This window comes from Onychostruthus taczanowskii, unplaced genomic scaffold, assembly GCF_017590055.1.
Source record: "Onychostruthus taczanowskii isolate IOZ18803 unplaced genomic scaffold, ASM1759005v1 scaffold23, whole genome shotgun sequence".
NCBI classification, from domain to species: Eukaryota; Metazoa; Chordata; class Aves; order Passeriformes; family Passeridae; genus Onychostruthus; species Onychostruthus taczanowskii.
The window spans coordinates 5,542,217-5,564,188 of NW_024499573.1; the positions used below are offsets into that span (position 1 = coordinate 5,542,217).

At 42.8% G+C, this 21,972-nt stretch overlaps 1 protein-coding gene across 6 annotated transcripts in view; it reads right to left on the bottom strand.

Annotated features, from left to right (window-relative positions):
* The window catches only part of CELSR1 (cadherin EGF LAG seven-pass G-type receptor 1), a 164,026-nt gene that overhangs the window by 23,952 nt on the left and 118,102 nt on the right, over positions 1-21,972 (bottom strand). For 4 of the 6 annotated variants that reach the window (XM_041405441.1, XM_041405438.1, XM_041405440.1 and 1 more), the window contains exons 8-22: positions 21,530-21,655; positions 16,824-16,990; positions 16,191-16,376; positions 15,758-15,871; positions 15,255-15,429; positions 14,420-14,561; positions 12,599-12,719; positions 11,366-11,549; positions 10,382-10,483; positions 8,473-8,567; positions 7,938-8,147; positions 5,153-5,336; positions 2,442-2,585; positions 1,050-1,251; positions 553-720 (exon numbers count right to left, since the gene is read on the bottom strand). In XM_041405441.1, the coding sequence (XP_041261375.1) occupies positions 553-720; positions 1,050-1,251; positions 2,442-2,585; positions 5,153-5,336; positions 7,938-8,147; positions 8,473-8,567; positions 10,382-10,483; positions 11,366-11,549; positions 12,599-12,719; positions 14,420-14,561; positions 15,255-15,429; positions 15,758-15,871; positions 16,191-16,376; positions 16,824-16,990; positions 21,530-21,655 (2,320 nt within the window). The remainder of the gene's footprint in view (positions 1-552; positions 721-1,049; positions 1,252-2,441; positions 2,586-5,152; positions 5,337-7,937; positions 8,148-8,472; positions 8,568-10,381; positions 10,484-11,365; positions 11,550-12,598; positions 12,720-14,419; positions 14,562-15,254; positions 15,430-15,757; positions 15,872-16,190; positions 16,377-16,823; positions 16,991-21,529; positions 21,656-21,972) is intronic. The other 2 variants (XM_041405439.1, XM_041405436.1) reach the window with 1 other exon arrangement.

The following is a 21,972-nucleotide window of genomic DNA, read 5'->3' on the forward strand; positions in this document are numbered from 1 at the left end:
AAATGAAGATTTGGTTTTGTAATTTTTTGCACTGGCCCTGGCTGAGGCACCAAGGGCAGGTGCCTGTTTGCTGTCTACTCTGTCCATAGCCACTGGAGTGTAACAGGAGAATATTCAGCGCATGGAAGAGCTGAATCATCTCCTGAAAATCCTGACTAAAAGACCTCAGGCAAGCCATGAATTCAGACACTGGAGTTGGACTATGTTTGTCCAGACATACATCTGTGGGCAAATAGCATGGGCAAATACAAGGAAATTGTGGGATTTATTGTTTCTGGGTGAAAATGAACCCTGCAGAAAGACATGACAGCATTGTGTTTCTTAGAAACCACATAGCTAATCCTTTGTTTGAGGAGTTATGATAATTATTTTCATTTTTCTCAGGTTGGTGGGAAATGACTATGTGGCTCTATTCCACCAAAAATCAGCTGTCAGTTGAACAGACAGACCAAGACAGCATTTCCTCCAGAATTATCTTCCCAGGATAAGGGCAGGAGTTTTCTGCTACTCAGATGGTGTCACTCACAGCCCGAAAGCAAGCAGGAGACATACGTGATGGAGTGATTCCAGAAGACACAGACAGGCTTTGTTCTCTCCTCTGTTTCCAGCATGGCATACTCCACTATGACAGGCTTTTCCATCAGGTTGGGAGGAAACTCCCCATCACTGTGAATGGCTGTGCTCACTACAGGTGTGTTGATGATAGGGCGATTTGGCAATCTGCGCAAGGACAAAAATGGCACGGTGATCTACACATCAAAATGCAAAGCTACGTTCTGCAAATAGAAGATCTCCAGGTGCTGCTGCTCAGAAAGTGAGGCAGGTGTACCAACAGCCTTCCACACAGATGTGTCTCCAAAAACTGCTGGCATTTCTGGCATAGTTATTCTCCCCCAGTGTGCCAGAGGAGGACATGAGACAGTAGTGCAGTGAGAACAGCAGCACTGATGACATTTGGCCAGTATAACAGCAGCTCTGTCTCCCCCACACATTCAGAGAGCAGAAGAAGGGACCTGAATTCACAATTCACAAACAGTTCTGAAGTTTACCTCAAGCTTCTCCTGTCAGGGTCATAGTTTTCAGGCAGGAGGTGTCCCAGGGATCGGTAGATGATGACCATGGCAACAGTATGATGTGTCTCAGTGTCTGGGTGCCGCTTCTTTCTCTTTGCAAAAGCACTCTCAGAGCTGAACACATCGCTGTTCAACTTAGAGGGTATTTTCTGATTTGAAGGTTTCATTGTAGGCACTGCTATGGAATCAACACAAATATTAAATTCTTTGCACACAGCTTCAGAGCTACCATTTAAACTGGTAATTTTGCTTTGTCAAGATACAGTAATATTAGAGTTCTTACAACTCCAGGTTTAGAGCACTCAGCATGCTTCTAATGTTATATTTGATATTTTTAATAAAATTTCAGTACAATTCATAGTTATATTGCTGATAATCAAATAACCATTGAACAGTGAAAATCCATTTAGTCTAGCTATAAAATAAGCAATTTCTAAGCTAAAAGGTCCATAAGTATATAAGTACCCCATGCATAACTTAAGGAGAACATTAAAACACTATGCATTCTGCTAAATTGCATGTACATTTATATATGGCAAAACTAGTATTAATGAACCTACCAACTACACACATAAGATTTCTCCCTGCTAATTCTGTCATTTAATGAGCTTTCTGTTTTGGAAGATTCTCTTAAAATTCCCATTCCCTTTTGTCTTACAGAAAAGATACAAATCATAGAAACAGATACTCTGTTTCTAAGCAAACAGTCATAAAGCTGTACTAGCTTATTGTGTATTATTTTTGGAAGAGTTTCTATTTCCCCATTCAGAAGACATTCAACCATGGATTGAACAAAGTTCAATACATGTTTTGCACTTTGAGTTACCCTCTCTCCCTTTGCCCAAAAACCTTGTGGTGCTCTGCAGCAATCTTGGGATACTGCAGAGGCACTGGGAAGCAGGTACTCCCCATGCATTCTCCCTTATCACCCAGCTCAAGACTTTTTCATTGCTGTCTAGTTCTAACACCTCTTTGTGCTCCCAGATTTGGATTCTCACACCACCTCCCTCCATCTCTGCAGGGACTGGAGGAAGGCAGCTGTGGTACTGCAGGCACTGGGCAGCCATCCCATCCTATCCTGGTGGGAACAGAGGCAGAGCATTTCTCCTGCTTTGACAGGGCTTTGAGGGGCTGCAGGTGAGACCTGACAGACAGGTACAGCCAGTCCCACAGCCCCCCATGCCTCCATCACTGCCGGCAGGCAAAATGCCTCAGAAGTATGCACAGCTGCTCCATCCCTAAATAATGCTCACTTGTGCAGACAATCGCCCTGCTCTCACCCCAGTTCCACTCTGCTCTCTGAGGATCCACCACACTCCCTGGGAACTGGCCATAATTGCTCACCAAAGAGCAGCAGAAGGGTTTTACCTTTCCTTTCTGAAGGTCTGAATAAAGTATCAGGGAAGACAACAGATGACTCCAGATCTTTTGGGTAATCTTCTTTAATCTCATGAAATCGTGGTATTCTAGCTCCCGTGAAATTAGACTTGTCAAAGATGTCAACAGCAATAACTGGGGGGGATAAAAGTTTCCCATCACCACAGTGAAACATTATTGAAAGATTAAAATGACTGCACAATGCAGATAAAAAATTTAAACCCTAAAATAGAAAGCAAAATTTAATTTTTTTCTGTTAACACCTTATATGATAACTAAAAGTTTATGTGTCAGCATTATGTTACAGTTATCAAATTATACATTTATTTTTTTGTGGAAAGGAATTCACAAGATAGTATCTCATACTATGAAAACATACTGGAAACATTGGAAATAAAGAACCAAAATCATTAAGGTTGCAAAAGATCTCCAAAATCAAGTGGAAGTGTTAACTCAACACTGCCCAGTCCAGCACTAAACCATGGCCCCAAGGGCCACATCTACATGTCTTAAATACCTCCAGGAATGGTGACTTCCCTGGGCTAACTGCTTCAATGCCTGGGAATTGTTTCAGCGAAGAAACTTTTGCTAATACCCATCTCGAGGTAGATCCCTTCGCTGGTACTTCTCCAGCAGCAGCTGACCGTGGTTTCACAGAGGCTTTTCCCTGGCTGCTGCCCAGTGAATCCTCCTGCTTCACAGAGTTTCTCCATTGCTGCTGGCTTGCTCCACTGTGTGCTGCATGTTCCAATTTTAGACTTGCTTTTTAATGGGAAGACTAAATCTACTGCTTCAAGAACATAGTTCTACACCTGTTGGATTGTGAAGTCAGCTGACCGAAGAAAATAACGTGTTTTATCTGGGACTACTACTTAGTCCTCCACTGCCAGTTCCTCCCTAGCTGACCTCATCATCTCTGCCTGCTTAACTGCCCAAATACTTAAAAGCAGTTGAGTTGCCTTTAACTTTGTCATTTAAGACAAGTCACTGAGTGCCAATTTACATGTCCTGGGGGTAACCCTACACCAAAAGGTGTGATCCTTTGCAAATTTCTGTGCGAAGAAACAGCCACATTAAGACACGCAAATTCCCATTCCTTTCCTAGTTTCTAACTCCCAGATGAGCCATTAGGAAACTCTATTAACACCATGTTCACCTGGAAAAACTGTTCAAAAGAAAACAGACCTCTTTCAGGCCAGAGTTGCCTCATCCCTCTCAAGCTCACACCTCTTTACACAGGAAGAACTGGTTGAAAAAAAATCATGATTTACAACCTGCAAGAAATTCTGGGGGTTGTTTTCTTCATCTCAGTTCAGTTGGGTTAAAATCCTGATCACATTTTTTTTCTGAGTATGAAGATAAAACTATTTTGATTCTTATAGTCCTGAATCACAAGAAAGTATGTCAATTTTGGTTTATAAATAAAAATCCAAGTGTTTGGCTTAGTTAACAGTAATCTATGTCCTGTTGATGCAGGATGCTACAGCCTTTGCAACTTGACTGCCTCATGCCTTTGATTTTCTGCCCCTGTAATTGTGGACATAAAACATTCTTGGGACAAGGTTTGTAGCCAATTAAAGTTCTTACTATAACAGCAGGTGTAGTTGGGAAAATAAGACCAACTTTTGGGACATAAGCCTTCTTCATATCAGAAATAAAAGCAACAGCTTGAAAAGCTAAATACAAGTTCGGGCTGATATAGTTTAGAGCACCTCTGAAAGAAAAACCAAATAGCAATGCTGCTTGTGAGGGACTTCTGAAAGTCAGCTGGCTCCATCTCACCTCACACTCAGGGCAGGACTATCAATGCCCCCTCAGCTGTTGGTAGCTGGGAAGAAAATGAAATAGAGAGAGCAGGGGAGAAAATGGGGAAATAAGCTGACCAGGCTGTGGCTGCTGTGCTTCACCTGCATATGCACTGCAGGGATGTCTATGAAATACAGCACAGTCCAAAGTGCAGGAGCTGCTATTTGTTTGTCAGAGGAGAAATTTCCTGTGATAGGTGGGGAAGGTGTCTTGAAGGACTGGTGTTTCTGTGAAAATACCTTTCAGTACAAGAATCTCTACAGATGATGGTTTTCTGGATAGGTTCCAAGTTAGGAAAGCATGTGAAAATCAGAGGTATAATCACAGAATCATCTAGGTTGGAAACGACCTATAAGATCATTGAGTCCAACCTTCGATAGATCATTACCCTGTCAACTAGACCACAGCACTAAATGCCACATCCAACTGTTTCTTGAACATCTCCAGGGCTGGGAATTACACCACCTCCCTGGGCAAGTAAGATTAATAATATGCAATAAAATCAATAGTAGGGTTACTTTTTTTTGTACTGCAGTAATTCTTCAGGTGGTGTTGGTGTGATTCCTCCAAAATGAGATCTACTACATCCAACTATATTAGTTGGTCCCAAAAGGCATTACCTTTATTTACAAACTTAGTCCTTCCTACTATCTCTACACTGCTGTGACTGCAACAAAAAGCCACATGGAGCAGTGGCATGGTCCAGAGGCTGAACAGATCAGACATCTCTCCCAGGAGGCCCCCATGGCAACTGAAAGATATGGATCAAGGCTCGATGGATTTGAAACTAATGCAATGGTTTTTCTCAGTGGGTACTATTAAAACAAATAACTAGCATCTCTGTCCAGCACATTTTTAAGAACCAAAAAATGGCAGTTTTCAACACAGATACTCACTCATGTTAGTGGCAACAATGACAAAAGGTCTCATGTAGGTTTTTTTCATGTTCTGGGCCACATTGTTGAAATATTCCTCGTAGTGCCTGAGCAGGTGAGCGGTGCCACCCTCCGTTCGCTGAATTTGCTCCCAGTGCTCCTTGTTGCTAGGGTCCAGCAAAGCACTACCCACTTTGATAATATTCTGAGAAACAAAGTACAAGCCTAAATTATGAAGCAAACACAGAGCTGGGTTTCAAGTGAGAAGTATTGAAAATTATTGGCCTGACTACCTCAGGTGTGTGTATAATGAAATATTTAATGCAGCCATGTTCTACTGCAGCCATATAAAAATATGCACACCAGTTACTCACCCAGAGGTTTTTTGGTCATGTAAAGCAAATCCCTCTAAAATTTTTACAAGTAAAGTAAGCCAAAATTGGAGGCTGTAAGAGAACTGCCTACTTTCTTCCCCCCAATGACAAGAAATCGAGCAAAATATGCAGGAGGAAAACCTATCCATGTTTTCTTTGTAAGAAATCAGAAACACGAAAAGCACAGCTCTTAGCAGGTACAGTGAAGAACTTCCCCATATAAATCAAAATAATGTTTTTTTGTTGAAAAACAAAAGAAAGTAATGGATAGAAATATCACTTCCTCTTTATTCTTTTCTTTTACTTTGTTTCCTACATAATACGTATTATAAGGTGAAGAATGCTAAGAGTGAATATTAACTTGCGTAGACAAACTTGAAAATACATAAGAACACTTACATCATGTCATTGTCTCCCCATTTTTACATTGCTTACAAATGGTATTAAAAAGGCATTTCTTTCTGAGAACCTGACTTTTCTGCCCTTTCTTAGAAAAATATGCAAAGGGACCCTTGGGCTGAATGGAAGGAGAATGACCCTAAAAGAGTGTGCTAAATGGCTTAAATGAGAAAGATGCTAAAAATTTTTAATCTTGGTGTACATATGAACTGTGTTGTTGTAACAAAACCTAATTCCTAACTAAGGTAAAATTGGCGTAAATGGCAGTAGGAATTAATCACCACCAGCTCTAAAATAGCCAAGACAAATATTTAGGCTTCGTTTAGAAGGAGATATCTGTATCCTGTCTGTACTGTTGGAGGCTGGAAGCACATAGCTGAGCTAAAAGAGACTCCCAATATGACCACCTTTACCTAGGGTGAGAAGCACAACATGGATCCCAGGAATGCAGAAGACACATACTGTACTTGGTACCAGGCCTCCTCCGTGTTTGTGAACATTATTTATGGTTTTTTATTATCTATTTTTCAGGCTTCTATGTGGGATTATTAAAAAAAAATTCCTTCTCCCCTTGTGGTTCCTCAGCCTAGGATGTTACCTCCTATTATTCATGAGCTGTACTCATTAGTTTCAAATTCCTGACCTATCCTAAAATATTTAGGGAGTTCTTGAAAGCATCATCTGTGTGAAATTCAGTGCCAAGTGCAGAGAACAATAAATTAAAGCATATGTTTCCAAACCTTTTTTTTTTTTTTTGCTTATTGTTCATATTTCTACTTAACAAAACATGCTAGAAATGAAGTTCCTTTTTAAGATCAGAATGGCCTGCTTCACAGGCCACAGGAAAGAATCTCTTAAAATTTGGTGCACCTAAAATGTAAAATATTTCAGAAGTTCTCCACTCTCTGCTGATTATACAGTCTGAGACACTAAGGAATTTTCTCAGCTGCATTTCTTCCTGCTCCTAACTCTCCAGTGACATCCTCTCCTGATGCAGCTTGGTTTTGCACAGCCCCTCCAATTTCACCCCAGGTCTCCCTGACCTGCCTCCTCCTCCTGGAGTACTGTGTGCAGTGACGTGGGTGTAGCACACCTTCTCAGGGAGCCAAACAGATCTTTGGCCAGCACAGACGCCAGTCTTGACCCATGGAGGGTCGTTCCACATGCTGGTGCCCAAGCTCTGGGCTCTGCTAGCACAGATCCAAATGGATGTTTTAGCTTGCACTCTGTGTTGTGCCATGGCCAGGATCTTGGAAAAGTATGGGCAAGAGTGGAGAACAGTACCCCTGTACACATGGGATTGAGGAAAGCTCTACAGGCCTAACATGGGTCATCCAGCCTCCACATTATCAGACCACAGAATATGCCCAACTACTCCAAATTTCACATTTTTCCACCACAACTACATATTTTACCAGACAGAGAAGATGCTACAGCTTGTTCTCTAGCCCTGGTCAGATCTTTGGTAATAACTGGGACTTTCATGAATGCTCTGAGTAGCAGAAGCTCTCTGGCACACATTTTAGTATGTGCCTTAAAATACCAATGATATGGAATGTCTTTCAATGTACTAACTCATGACTCAAGTATTCTCAAACTGAATTAGAGGAAATCTTTAGAGTCAGTAACTGGCTCAGACTTAATTTGCTGCACATTTAAATGAGCAGGATCACATTAGGCATGTTTTACAACAAAAATAAATATAGTACACAAAACTATTTTAGGCATGAAAAACACATTAACTTGATGATTTCTTTTCATATGGGGAATATTGCTTTTGGCTGCTACTATGATGATATTTTTTAGAAAAGCACATTCTATTATATTTGTATTACACATACACATGCGTGCATAGACACATGCATAACCAACTTTCCATTCTAATCTGAGAAGAAAGGCTTATTTGTGGAACAGATTAGGCAATTACACAATATTAGCTACACCTTGGTCAAAGACAAATTTAATTACCCACTGCCACCTAATTTTCAAGGGAAACGGTAAGGGCTCAGCACAGTATACAGTATTTCTCTTACCTCATTGAATTCCACATCCCGTGTGGCTGCCAAGTCAAACCCTTGCTGCTGGCTCTCATACTGGAGGACCCGGATCATTATCTGGTAAGCTGTCCTCACGTCATTGCCATACAAGCTGTGTGTATACTTGGTGGCATTCTGCAGCGCTCTCACGATCCGTATGGTTTTCTCTCCATCCAACTTGGTCTCATTGTGGTGTAACTTCTCATTCTGAATCAGATAAAAAGGGAGAAAAAATCAAAATTTTTATATATATATACATTTTCATTCTAGTTACAAAGACAATCACAATTCAGGGATTTTTGGCACACAGGAATTGTTCGGTCAAAATTCAAAATTTTGTTTGTCTTGAGAAAGAGTTGGCAAGAAAACTCAATGGCAGATGTAACTGAGAGCCAGAAAAGTACCAGGGTTCTGATGAAAAATGAGGCTGTTTAAGGTTGTAGTCAAAAGACTGAGTGCAGGGACATCAAACTGGAGTCCAAACTGGTCATTATTTACAAAATAAAGGGAAAACTGAGAAAACCCAGCTTACCATGACTTTTAGATCCACAAAAGTGTTGGTGGTGCAGTTGAAAAGCTCGGGAGGCAGCCAGCCCTTCTCAATGTTACAATGGCGGACGGCATTTCCTGAAGGAGACAAAGCATCAATGACAAACAACGTTCTGAACTGTGCAGGGTAAATATTCACAGATTTCACTATCCTAGACTTTCAGATTTCCTACATTTTTAAGTTGCTCAAAGCTACACATGTATTTCAATTTCCAAACAGGGAATTCCTGTGAGAGAAAAGCTAAGGACTACTAATCTTCAGGAATTGCTTTTGCCAGGCTTTGGAGAAAAGTCAGGTAAACTCCAAGCTCTGCCCAACTGCTCTCAGCCTCACTGCCAGATTGTTCTCAAATTAATTAATTCATTTCTTTATACCAAAAAAGAGAAAGACTCTGCACATCCTAAGTATTTCTGAAAACCAACCCCTGCTGAGATTTCTGTGCAATAGCCTACACAGGAAGACCTCCTGGACAAATGCTGTATTCACACCAACACATGCCCACACATCTGCATACTACATGTGCTCAACACTTCAATCAACATGGATAATTGCCTTTTTGTCACTTGTAAATGGATCATGAGCAGCTTACTGTTCAATTTAGCCTATTATATTTTGTACTATTTGTCAAATAATTTAAAAATGCAATTCTTGGCTGAGGATCCTTTACCATGAATTGCAAGTAATATAATTCAAAATTTATGTTCGTGCTAGTTAGTTTGCACATAACATACTGCATATGTCTAAGCCATTTAATTACCAATATCTAAATAAGAACTATAATTAATTTTACTATATCTAATTATATTATTTCTCTTCCATTATTAGGTGAATACAATTAAGCCTCAGGTTCTTAGTCTGAATATTCATTACTGCTGTATCGTGCGGCAATTACTATAAGGATTACTTTGAATGATTGGTAGCATTTACTTAGAACATGCAATTACTATAAGCAACATTGCCTAGAAGAGACACTTGGGTGAAACACTCCAAGAACAGTGCAGAAAACTCATTTTAATTCAGCTTTATACTGCTCAATCATGAAAATATTCTTCACTTAAAAAAAAAAAATTCTATCTCCTAAAATCTTTAGAGCAGGAGCTAGGTTGACCACAAATCTTCTGCACACCTATAAGCAGTGGCCTCCCCCTAGAAATATTTGGGGCAGTCAAATAACTATTTATAACTGCCTGAGCCTAAGGAACACTCACAGCAGAGTTACCAGGTCCAGAACCAAGACAGAGTTTTCACTTCCCACAGAATAGCCTTTGGAAAAGATTGGGAACTCTATTTTCAAAAATCTGATACATGTTTTCAGAGACATATATGAAAAAGCAAATTGTCATTTGCCTGTTGTACAAAACAGTATAGCCCATCTGCTTTATAAAAGGTGTTTTTCAGCTGTTTTGTTTATGGAAAAGATATTGTGTGGGAAAATTTGGATTTTGTTGCAACTCTTGTCTTTAGTAGGCTGCAATCCTAGTAAAGCAGTCATAAGGAATATGATTTTTCTCATTTTATCTTTGCCCAGAGGAAGTGTATGGCTAAAGAACACTTATAAGTCACTAGAAACTAGAAAGTTACATGTGTAAGAATTACTTGATAAATAGAAAATTGGGCTCTTCTTTTTTGAAAATAGAGAATTTCTGTGCTTTATATATGTTTATCTGCTGTACTGTTACGTTTATTTATTGCTAGTATTTCAAATGTATTTTAACAGGTCTTTGATTTCAGCTAGCTATACTTTTCTGCTCATGATATATAAGCTATGCTGCAGTCTCTAAACCAAATGAATTAATGGTATTCCCTATGTACAATTTTTTTTTTTTTTTTTTTTTTAAGAGGCATGCAGATAAAGTAGGTAATTATTTAATTATTTACCCAGGGAACTTACCCACTGATCCCTTAGGACAAGGCACAGCAGCTGGCTGGCCAAACTTGGTCTGTGGCCACCAAATACCAGCCTCAAAAGCTTTGGGACAGCCATTATAAATTACTGAAAGCAGAAAAAGAAATGATGCAATATTTCTGACAAGATAAAAATCACAACAGTGAGACATTTCAACCTGCCTGAAGGACCTTCCTGTAATTCCAAAGCCCTGTCAGGATACCTGTCCTCTGCAGTGCCTTCCAAGCTGTAACCCATCAGTTGCTCCTTATCCAACAGATTGGACAGACAGGTACAGGCAGAGGAGAGCTCGGGATGATTATGGGGCTCTGGATTTTGGCTCTGACTATCTCTGCTTGCTCCTTTATTGTGGGAAAACATTTCTCCTTCATTTTGCCCACACACTGCTGTTGCAGCAGCTTTGTGCTGATCGCAGGAGGACAGTGGGTGGGTGGGTGGGTGAGAGGAAAGGCAGGATGGGCAAGATGGGGAAGGAAGGCAGAGTGCACGAGGTGAACGGCACGGCGCCTCTGTGGGCAAAAGGTGTGAGGGCTCTCACCAGCCTCTTCAGCTGCAGCTCAGCAATACAACACTGCACTGGCACATGAACTCAGGTTTAAGGAAAAGCTGGTGCTAGTCTTTTGCTCCCCCTACTCCACCTCAGCTGGCTATATTTCCATATGAGAAAAATTAAAGAGATAAGAGCTTTCTTCCCATTCCCTCAGCCCCCATGAGTCATACTGGCCCATATCTAGGAGGAGGGGTGTACGTTTAGGCTGCTGCAGCCCCCATTGCCCCCACTGCTGGAGCCAGGCTGCTGGGCTCACAGCACCCCAGGGCTGTCCCCCGCAGTGTCCCCATCTGTGCGCTGGCAGCGGCTCCGATCCCGCGCTCCAGCACAGCTGGGCAGCGTGGCTGGGCAGCACGGCTGGGCAGCGTGGCTGGGCAGCACGTCTGGGCAGCATGGGCAGCGTGGCTGGGCCATGGTACCTTCACAGCCCCTCACGGTGACCTCTGCAAAGGGGTTGTCGCAGCGGTTGCACTGCCGCCCGATGACGCCGGGCTTGCAAGGACACTGTCCCGTCTCCATGTCGCAGGCGCGTGTGTGGGAGCCAGATGGGAAGCAGTCGCAGGGGTAACAGGTGTCACTGCTTTGGGGCCTGTAGTAATTGGCCTAGAAAAACCAAAATGATAGACATGAGGTATTTGACTTCCAAACTGCTCATTTTGCAGAGCACAGATAAAAGTTACGTTACTATTATCAGAGACCCAGTGTTTGCGCTGCCATTTGCAGTGGAGCCACAGGGCCCACGTTACTCCTCAGGCACTTGTTGCAAGTGCCCACCAAACATATTCTTGAAGGATTTACAGTTTTCTCAGCTTTGCAATTCTGCTCTTGTATGGCACGAGCGAGCCACTAAGGAAACTTCCTGCACTGTGCATTTGTGTTTCACGTAGAGGGTGGAGAGCACACGATGATCCCATATTCAAATCTCCTCTGTACATGCGTTTGATCTGAGGCATTAGGATTGCACAAGAGCATGGAGCTGGCACCCCACTGACTCCATTTAATGCAACAGTTGCTGTGTGTCCTGCTGGCATTTCGGAAAGGAGCAGGGGGCCAGATTCACAGCCGCCAATCTGAACAAGCCCAGCTTCTCTGATGTCATTCAAGCCAGTTTAAAACCTATTGTGAGAAGCCCTTTGTGAAACCTTCATGATGAGGTGCTTCCCCTCCCAGGTCCCCCATCTGTCTCTGCCTGTCCAGAGATGAGGAAAGCATTTAGCCCTGCAGCTCTCTCCAGCTGCCAGGCCTTTTGCTGGCCATAGCACAGGGGAGAGCTCCAGCCAGCTGGCCCGAGCTGTTTCATGGCTGTTACTCACTTGTGATGCACAAAACCCCACCGACACTCCTCTGCACCCCGGTCTGATCTCCCCTGATAAACCAGGCTGCACTTCAGAGATGAGGGCCAGGCTTTCATCCTCTCAGCTCGGTTTTCCAAACACAAACAAGATAAGAGCTGTACAGTATGATTTGGAGAAGGGTGGTGCCAGCAAAATGTTTTGGGTAATGATTAACTCCACTGTGCACATACATATATATATATGATACAAAGCACAACTGTGTGTACTTTGTATCAGATACTCACTTGTAATTATTAGTGGTACAGTTTCTTTTTAAACTAAAGAATTTTTGACTTAAGAATAGTTTGTTTTGCTTACCTTGCAGTGGCATTCTCCATTGGTCTTATTGCAATCAGAATCAAACCCTTTACTAGTCTCACAATTACATGGGCCACAGATGGGATTTCCCCACCAACCTCTGGGACAAGGTAGGTCTATCCTATTAAAAAAAATCAAATTGAAAGAAAGTTGTTTTAAGCTCCCTATTAAAAAGTGAGGAAAAAAAGCTTTGAGCCAAATCTGCAGTCAACTGCATCATCTTACAAACAGTAATGTATCTCAAGAAACAACCAATACATATATAAACACAAATACAGTATAATATGGGAAAATATAGAATATCAGTGCCATGAAAACCTAGAGGGAATGTTTTTCTAAGTATTTTCAAGTGCAGGCTCTGAGCCTGTGCCCTGGTTTATCTACCACCACAAACTGCCTTGGAGTACAGCTTCCCAACACTCTATATGCCACTCCCCATCCCCATCCTGCCCCAGCCCACAGGGACACCAGCTCAGGTGCAAAGCTGTCTGCAAGGCCATCCTATAAAGAAAAGCCACTACTCTCAGCCAACCTGGCTTTCTCAGACTGTTCACTACAAGATCTGAAAAGCCCTGGTCTGCCTCAGGAGAGACAGAGGACCCATGGCTGGGGACACGGAAGAGGGCAGGGTGGCAGCTTTGATCTATACTGTGGATCAAAGACGATGATTCAGAGTGAGTGCAGCAGCATTGGAAGCTAAGCAGCAAGCCAAAGGCCACCCCTGCAGAAGGAAAACCCCCATTCTCACTGGGACTATTTCATCTGGGTGAGCCTCTGAGCTGGTTATCCCACAGATGCCCCAACACTAGTTCTGGCAAGGAGAGCTCTGATTCTCTGATAGCTGGGAGTCTTTGTCAAGCAATAGCCTGAAGGACAAGGGCTCTGAGATGCTGGTAATGCACAAAGTATCCCCTCCCTGCTGTTCATTTTTAGGAAACAAAAGCTATTTTCATTTTTGTCTGTTTTGAAGACCAATACCAGTTTTATTTATGGTAATTGGTAGGTTTGTACTTCTATGCTTTAGAATATGAAAACCACAATGTTGCACTTGACACATGTCAGCAGATGACAAGGGACAATGTCTCTGTGTCGCTAATCCAGAGGAATGAAAGACAAATCTGGAAATAGCATGGCCAACATTTGCAAGCCCACACTACAAAAGACAGAGGAAGAAGCTTGCAGTTTTCAAAGGGAAGGAAACATCACATGAGCCATTCCTAAATGGGCAGACAAATGCACTTCATTTGCACATTATGAATGGCCCATATTACAGTAAATCAAAGCGCCGCCTCTGGGATAAGGCTGGTTGCTGAATGCTTATCAGAGACCAGGAAGCTGCTGACGAGGGAATCAGCACGTTTCTCCCACAAAGCAACAGACACAGGCCCCAGACTGTCCAGAAGAGATGGCTCTTTGCCAGCCCAGGGACTGGACCTACACTGCAGAGAGACTTTATCTTGCTACAGGGCATCAAACAGGTGCATCGCTCTGTGTGCTGGAGAAGCTGGAAGAGAGATGCAGAGCAAATTCAGGCCAAACCCACCACAAAGTACAGGTGAGATGCAGTGCTGTGCAACACAGAAGAAGTGGTTGAGTCCCTGAGCAGCTGATGAAGCAAAGTGGCTCCTGAATAACATGTCTAGTTTCTGGGAAGAGCTCAGGAATGCCAAAAGGCAACGGAGCCTAAAATAACGGAGCCTAATACCTCTCAAATTGTAACAGGAAAGTTTATCAGAGCAGAACAGGAAGTGGGAGGACTGCTGCCTTAGGTGAAGAGCTTCTTGGCAGGATCAAGAACCAAGAACAAAATAATTCTCTTACTTGCTTTCGCAGTACTGTCCATAGTAGCTTTGTGCACATTCACAGGTGTATCCGTGGGATGAGCTAGGTTTGTGCACACATGTGGAGACATGCTCACATGGGTTCAAGTTGCATACATCAACACAGTCCCTCCCAAAGTACCCTGGGGAGACAAGGTAAGAAAATTACAGCAACCATTGTAATTTATGATTTGCATGTCTCCAAAAGACTGTCTGTCTTAAGCTTATACACTAATAACACATCTTTGATAATCAGTAGATTTCCCCTGAGATACTGTCAGGAATGAAGCACTCTTTTCCCTCTCAAACAAAATGATAGTAAGCCATTCTTTTTGACAGTCTGTTACCATGCTTGAGGCACCCTTGTGCCTTTGGTTCCCAGTTTTATATTTGGGGCATGTGCTACAAATAGTTTTGTATTCTCTTGCTGCATGTATGGGAGGTGACTGTACGGGGTGCTGACAGCATGTGCTGGCTACATGCTCCAAAACAGAGAAAACATTCAAAGTATCTTGATTAGGATGCAGAGTGAGAGACTGAAATTAAACAGCAGAAAAGGCTGAGAAAGAAAAAAAAAAACAACATAAAAAGAAAAGGGGAGGTGCATAGGAGTCTTTTGTACCAAAGACTGTCTTTCTGTTTGGTGAATACATTGCTTGGATTCTTAGCCCAGGACTGCAGCTTCCAGGGTGCTACAGTAAGAGTGAGAAGGGTAATACTGACTGGAAGAGGAAGAAACAGAAGATGAACGCTTTGCCAGCATGCTGCTGCTGTGCTGCTTCTGATGAGCTCGTGAAGGTGTGATCCAGCTCCTACATGAGTGGCCAGCAGGTTACCTGGGTCACAGACACAGGAGTAGCTGTCCCAGTCGTCACTGCAGTAGCTGTGCTGGGGACATGGGTTGGAATCACAAGGGTTATCCACTTCACAGCCCTCCCTTATGTTGATCTTGATAGCCTGTTTCATGTTGAGTGTCGCTATGTTTGTAGATGTCTCTCCCATTCTTACTCCCTGGTGACAAAAGACAATTATTTTAAAATTAGAGTCTCCTTTCAGAGTACAGTATTATGTGTTTCATTATTTTCATCAATCAATGAGGGTACATTTTAAAGAAATCACCTGATGAGCCAAACCCAGGGTTTTTTTTTCAAATGTTTCTCCCCTATGTGATCAGATTTGTACCTGGAAAAGTGGGTAGACTTTAATGTTTTGATTCCTAGATAATTTTTATGGAGGAAACAGAAATGTTTGAGGGTGGATGAAAAAGAAACTTCCCACATTTTCACCTGGGCATTTTCTCATGAGTTCAAAATTTCTTGCTACACTTTTAATTTCATACCTGCATACATCCATAAAATCCCTGCTGAACAGAGACTTGGTCTCCAGAGACACCTCCCACAATGATGCTTTTCATTTTCAATCCAGGTAGTTGATTTCCAATCTGCACAGTGCTCTGTGAGGAAGACAACAGCTGATAAGAAGCACTATCATCCTCTGTGACAGAAACAGAATTGTGATGGAGTCAAGCAGTAGCTGACAGATTACATAAAAAACATCAAAGCAGTGAGGAGCCAGACATTGGAATGTGTCTTTTTACAGACTTCTTTGTAAGATATCTTATCATAAAGCTTAATAAATTAATGTCAGTGATTAGGCATAAATCACTGCGGAACATGTCTCAGAGCATAAGTACTTGTCCACAGTCCATTATCTTAGTTTCTCCTAAAAGCATTTGTGCAGTGCTCAGTTGTGCACTTATGATGCTGCCTTACCTGATACATCCCATAGTCCAAGGACATGACAGCAAGGTACTTGAGATCTTTACCATCTTTTGCACTCTTCAGCTCTACTAATAAATGATGCCATTCCCCATCACTGACCCGTGACTGGCTCATCTTCAAACTAGCAACCTGGCTCAGGCCACTGTACACTTCAAACTGCACGTAGTTGTTCAGTATCTGTGGGGAAGAAAAAACCCAGCCATGTCTTATTTTGCTACATATTTGTACTTGATGCAGAAGGAGGTGGAGGGCAAGATAATAACATTTCCTAAGAAAACCCAAAAAGAAAAAAAGCTCAAAGAGTAAAAATGGGAATGCTTGCAAAAACTCCTTGTATAATTTTGGATATTCAGACTCCAACTTCCCTTATGGGCAAAGAATCCCCAAATAAATGGATCCATTTTTTACATCTATATTAATGCCCACTACTACTTCTGACTAGAAAAATTGTCTTAAATGAATGATTTTTATAATGATATTTTGATCTTTGATCATTGTAAAAGGCTAAAATAATGATATGTTTTTATTGACATGCAGGTAGATGAAGCTGTGTAGTTCATCTGGCCATAATTCACTGCTGGAGGAGTATTAATTCTTTCCTAAGCAAAGGCAGCCACACTTTACCTGAATGTTGATCTTGGATGCAGCCCCGGCATTGGCTTGCATTAACATGCCATTGACTTTCCGGGTTCTGAACATCAGCCCAATGTACCACGGCACAGAGATGGTAATGTCAAGGTCACTCCAAATGATAATGCTCTCACCACTGAAACGCTGAGGAGAAGGCATTGCTGTGAATCAAAATACACAAGAGAAACAGTTTGTATCCTTCAGGACAAATGTGAAGAGGAAAAACGATGCTATGTCACAGTGATGACACAAGGGAGCTTGTCCCCTTCCACTGAGCTATATTCACTCTACCATGGATGAAGAGCTGGTCTAGGGAAGTTACTGTGAAGCAGTTGACAATACTGCAAATTCACAATCTGGTTGTGGGGAGGCATCTTGTCTTGGTGCCTGTACTCAAAAGCAGCACCTCCACACTGCTATGGCATTACCCACATCAGAGCTGTTCCTAGAAAGCTCAGGATCTCTGCTGATATAGTTCTGCTGGCGAGTGGGTGGACAGAGCAGGAAGTATGAGGGCAACAGTTGCTTCAGATGTTTTCAACATAACCTTGATTACCTGCTTCTAATTAACAGATTAAACACAGGAAAAGGCTGGGAGGCAACAGGAAACATGAATGAATTGTGAATACTCCAGGGTCAGGTTATTCAGCTGTCCCAGCCACACAGCCTTTTCACAGGGAGAAAGTTTGTGTGGAAATCGCCTGCCTTAAATATCCTGAGGTGAGAGCTGCAAAACTGCCCCCCTCTCTAACTGCACAAGCACAGTTCCTACAGGGTGATACCAATGACAGCCTTCAATAGAAAGCACTTTGCTGATGGAAAATAGAGGAACACCCATCCCCTTGGACTTCTAAAGTTGTTACCCTGGGTAACAGGAGCTACATAGATTCGTTGATCCCACTGACTAGAAGCATAAATATAGCCATGGGAGATCTGTGCTGTTTGCAACACCTCGTATGACACCTCCACCATGTGTGGAACCTTGTAGGGGATCTACCTTCCTGACATCCTTGCTTGTGAGCATGTTAGTGAAGTTCATGGCAGCTTTTTGCCAGTGGAAGCAGGCCTTAGAGAGTGGGTACAACCACCAGAAATTAGCACCCAGCCTTTTATTTCATCATGTGCTGAGTCCATGTTGGCCAGTGAAATCACAGGGCTTAACAGGCTTTCCCCTTCTGCTCCACATTACCATATCTGCTGACACTTTCTGGATTTTTTGTAGTAGGAGAGATCATGTATATACAAATGCATATGTGCTACTATGTACCATATCTAAGTTCTTAGAAAAAGGTTGAGGGATGACACCATACCAGAAAACGGGGGAAAGTTGAAGTGAAGCTGCATTTTTTGAGGAATGAAGCCAAACCCAAATTCTCATATGTCTGCCTTGCTGGTGTCTATAAAGGGAAAGGCTGGGGTGAGGAATGGAGTGCAGGGGTTGGAGTAAAGTGCAAGCTCTTTAGCCCCCTATTTGTGAGAAACAAAAAGTCAGGGACTACTGGGCTACCACTAGTCAAACCAGAGGTGGAACTTGACCTCCCCTTCCTTAAGATGTGCTTACCCAACCACCTCACATCAGGCTAAGGACAGGCAGTCCAAGGGGCAGCCCTTCTGCCTCCTGCTCCAGCCTGTGGTCTCACCTTTGCAGTCATACCACAAGTGCCAGAGAGGGCATACGGTGGAACAACTGCAGCATTGCCTGCTCTTGAAAACCAGATGGCAACATTAAAAGAGACTGTCACCAGATACAGATGTCCTCAGATTGCTTAAAAGTTGGATGCAGTGCTTGAGTTCTGGCTCTCTGGGCCAGGGCACAATTCATCAGCCCACACTGCACCACATCAATGTAAAAGCAGCCAGGACATCAGTGTTGAGCAGGATTATTTTCTCTTGCTTCACCTGTGCAAAAATCAGCCTTCACCTTCCTCCTCTACCCTGCTGACCTTCACAATAACCTCAGCTTCCAACTTTGCTGCTGGTTTTCTGGGCTCTTGTTGAGATTTTTGAGCCCATCTGCCTCTGGAGTGCAGAGGCAGGATGCAAACTTGTGGGCTTCCCACCTGCTGAAGGCTGGGAATACTGTTTGCAAGCATTTCGCCTTTGCTCCTGGGAGAACTGGACTGGCATGGCAATTAGCCACCTTCTTCCTTTTCTCACTGGTGGTGACTTTCTGTACTTGCAAATACCATTCCCTTCCCACACCTTCTCCCAGCTTCCCTCCCTTCCCTGGGGCCAGGGTGCACCTTTCCCTTCTAGTTAAATAGATATCCCCATTTGTCAGCCCCCTCTGACCTCTCTCTTCCCCCCAGCCCTTTCTCATGCCTGGGACCAGGAGTGTCCGTGGCAGAGGTGGCACATCCACTGTCCTCAGGTGGGACCTGACCTCCCCTGTCACCACAGAGGCCCACACGCTTCCCAGCACCCCCTGCCATCGGCGGTGCAGTGGTGCAAACTGATCCTGGGCTCAGGGTTTGTCACTTGAAGCACTGCCTGTGTATCTCTGTTCACTCTAAAGAGAGTCCTGCACTCAACAGGCCAGCAGAAAGACGTGAGGGACAGAGGGCCTGGGGAAACATGCTGCCAACATCCCACTGGATGTCACCTGCAGTGTGGGTGCTGGACATGTGGGAGTTTATATTTAGGTGCAGTCCAAGGCTAGTGCAATGACACTGGCCATCCAAGAGTGAGTCAGACAGAGCTGCTAGATCTTCACAGAATTGCAATACCTAATAGTTTAAAGGAATTAAATTACAATAAAGGTGAAAATAACTTTCCTTCAATTTTTCTATATATCAGCAGAGGGAGAGGGGAGCCGGCAGAAGGTGAATTAACAGATTCTAGGAGGGTGATGAAGGTAAAACATCCCATCCTCACTAGTGCAGACCAGATCCCAGAGGTTTTGAAGAGCAGGAAATGAAAAAAATGTTAATTAGTAACTTGCCAAAATCTTTGTCCTCTGTTAGCCTGAAGCAGAACCAGCACTGCCATAGGGATTAAAGAAATGCAGCACTCCTACCCAAAACTGCAAATATTCTCTTGAAGACTTTTTAAAAATTAGCTGCCTAATAATAGCTAATGCTCTTAGTATAACAGCTGAGCATTGAAATAAGAAATTTGAAAGACAGGAGTACAGCACATCTGTGACTGACTCTATCTCCTGACTTTAACTTTGGGCTCTGGAAATCTTTGGTCACATTCTGTTTTCTTTCTTGGCTTGCAATTTTTCCACAGGGACACTGGCCCACAAGTACCATTAAAGAACCAAGCAACCTGCTGCCTTCAAACTGTCAGAAAAACCCCACAAACTGAGGCATCAGCAAGAACATGGGGTTTTTCATTAACAAAGGGGACATGCAGGAATGCACAGTGCTGGAGGCAGAGGTGACAGCTGGGACTGGGGGGAGGCAGTGCTGCTGTGCCTGCCATCACCTCTTTCACCTGAATTTAAAATGAGTTTCCAGGGATGGCTACAGGGCAGCTTCCAGATGATAATCTAAATCCCAAACTTTGTGGATTGGTCTTGAGTTTGGGATAAGAAAATAGTAAATAAAAGAAACATTTGATTAAATTTTGAATTTCCATTTGAAAAACAGAGAGAAGGAGAGTCTTTGCATCTGATAGCACTACTCCTATTTACAGCTGTACAGGACACACCATAGCTGGGCCCCTGGCACTCCCCTCAGGATACATCAGAGAGGGTTTGTAGCACAGAGAACAGCCAATCATGAAGAAAATACAAGAACTTAATCAACAAACATTCTTGACATGAGACACATAGAAAAATCAGATCTTCATACAAACCTGGAAAGCTCAACATATTTGAGAAGCAGCTACAGAAAGCAGGTACCAGGTTAGGGGCAATAATAACAGCACTGGGCTCTGTGTGAGGTGGAGCATAGGAGGAGGTCTCTATCATTCCTTTTCCCTGTTCTTCACTCTGCAAACCTTTATCTCCAAGACAGAAACTTAACCATATGTCCTCTCCTCTTAAGATAATATTGCTGCTTCTCAGGAAAGGGAAGAGAAATTGCCACCACCTAGACCTGGCCCAGCAGAAGCACGTTTTTTTGCTGGAACTATCCAGAAAGACTCCAAAGGACCAGCCACCTTACAGCACAAATCCCCATGGGACTCCTCACACAGGTAACTCCTCACTTCTAGGGAAAAAAACTGACTGCAAGTTCTTCACATCCTATAAAACCTGCTTCTCCTTCCTTATCCTTTAGTAATGAGGTTTTACACATATATGCACATTGTGCTCAATCAAAGAGAAATACAGTAAAACCGAAAGTGCTCTTAGCACAGAATGCCTTCTTGCCAAAAAAGTAGTGATTAAAACAGCACATTCATCCCCAGTTTGAGTCAAAGCCCAGTAAAGTCAGCAGGATTCTTTCCACTGATTTAAAGGCGCTTAGGATCAGGCATTTTTACTATAAACAAATTACTAAATACAGCCAAGTTCTTTGGAACTACTTTGCTTATGTAAGTAGATCAATGAAAGCTGCTCTTACTCATGACAGTATGTAATCTACTATACAGGGGATCTCTAAATTGATTTCAAATAGATAATGGGTGACAGTCTCAACTGCAATCTTCTGTTACCCTCACTCATCACAGCTGGACATAGGAGCTGTGAGATGGCAAAGAGAGGCAATGACAGGTGCACACACGACAGGCACAGGGAGCTCTGTGCAGCCTACCTTGCTCACAGTTCTTCCCCCCGTAGCGCACAGGGCACTCACAGATGTACGTGTTCCACTTGTTGATGCACGTGCCTCCATTCTGGCACCAGTTGGTTTCACAATAGTTCCTCTGAGCTGCACAGCCTGCAATTCAGGAAAACCATTACTTTGTATGGTTTCAATAAAAAAAAGGCTCTGAATGACTATATTTGAGTTTTTACATAAAAAGAAGACATGACTATTATAGGTTTGAGTTTTTTGCCTTTTTTAAAAAATGTTTTTGAAGCAAAATGTGGATGGCAAAAGTTTATGTAAGCTGATCATGTGTTAAATGCATAAAGACAAGTCTGTCTATCAAAGGCATATGCTAGGACTCCCTCCTTAATCCACAATCAATGCAACATACTTTAGAACTGCAATTTAGCTCTTACACAGACCTTCAGCAGCATGGACAGAAGGGA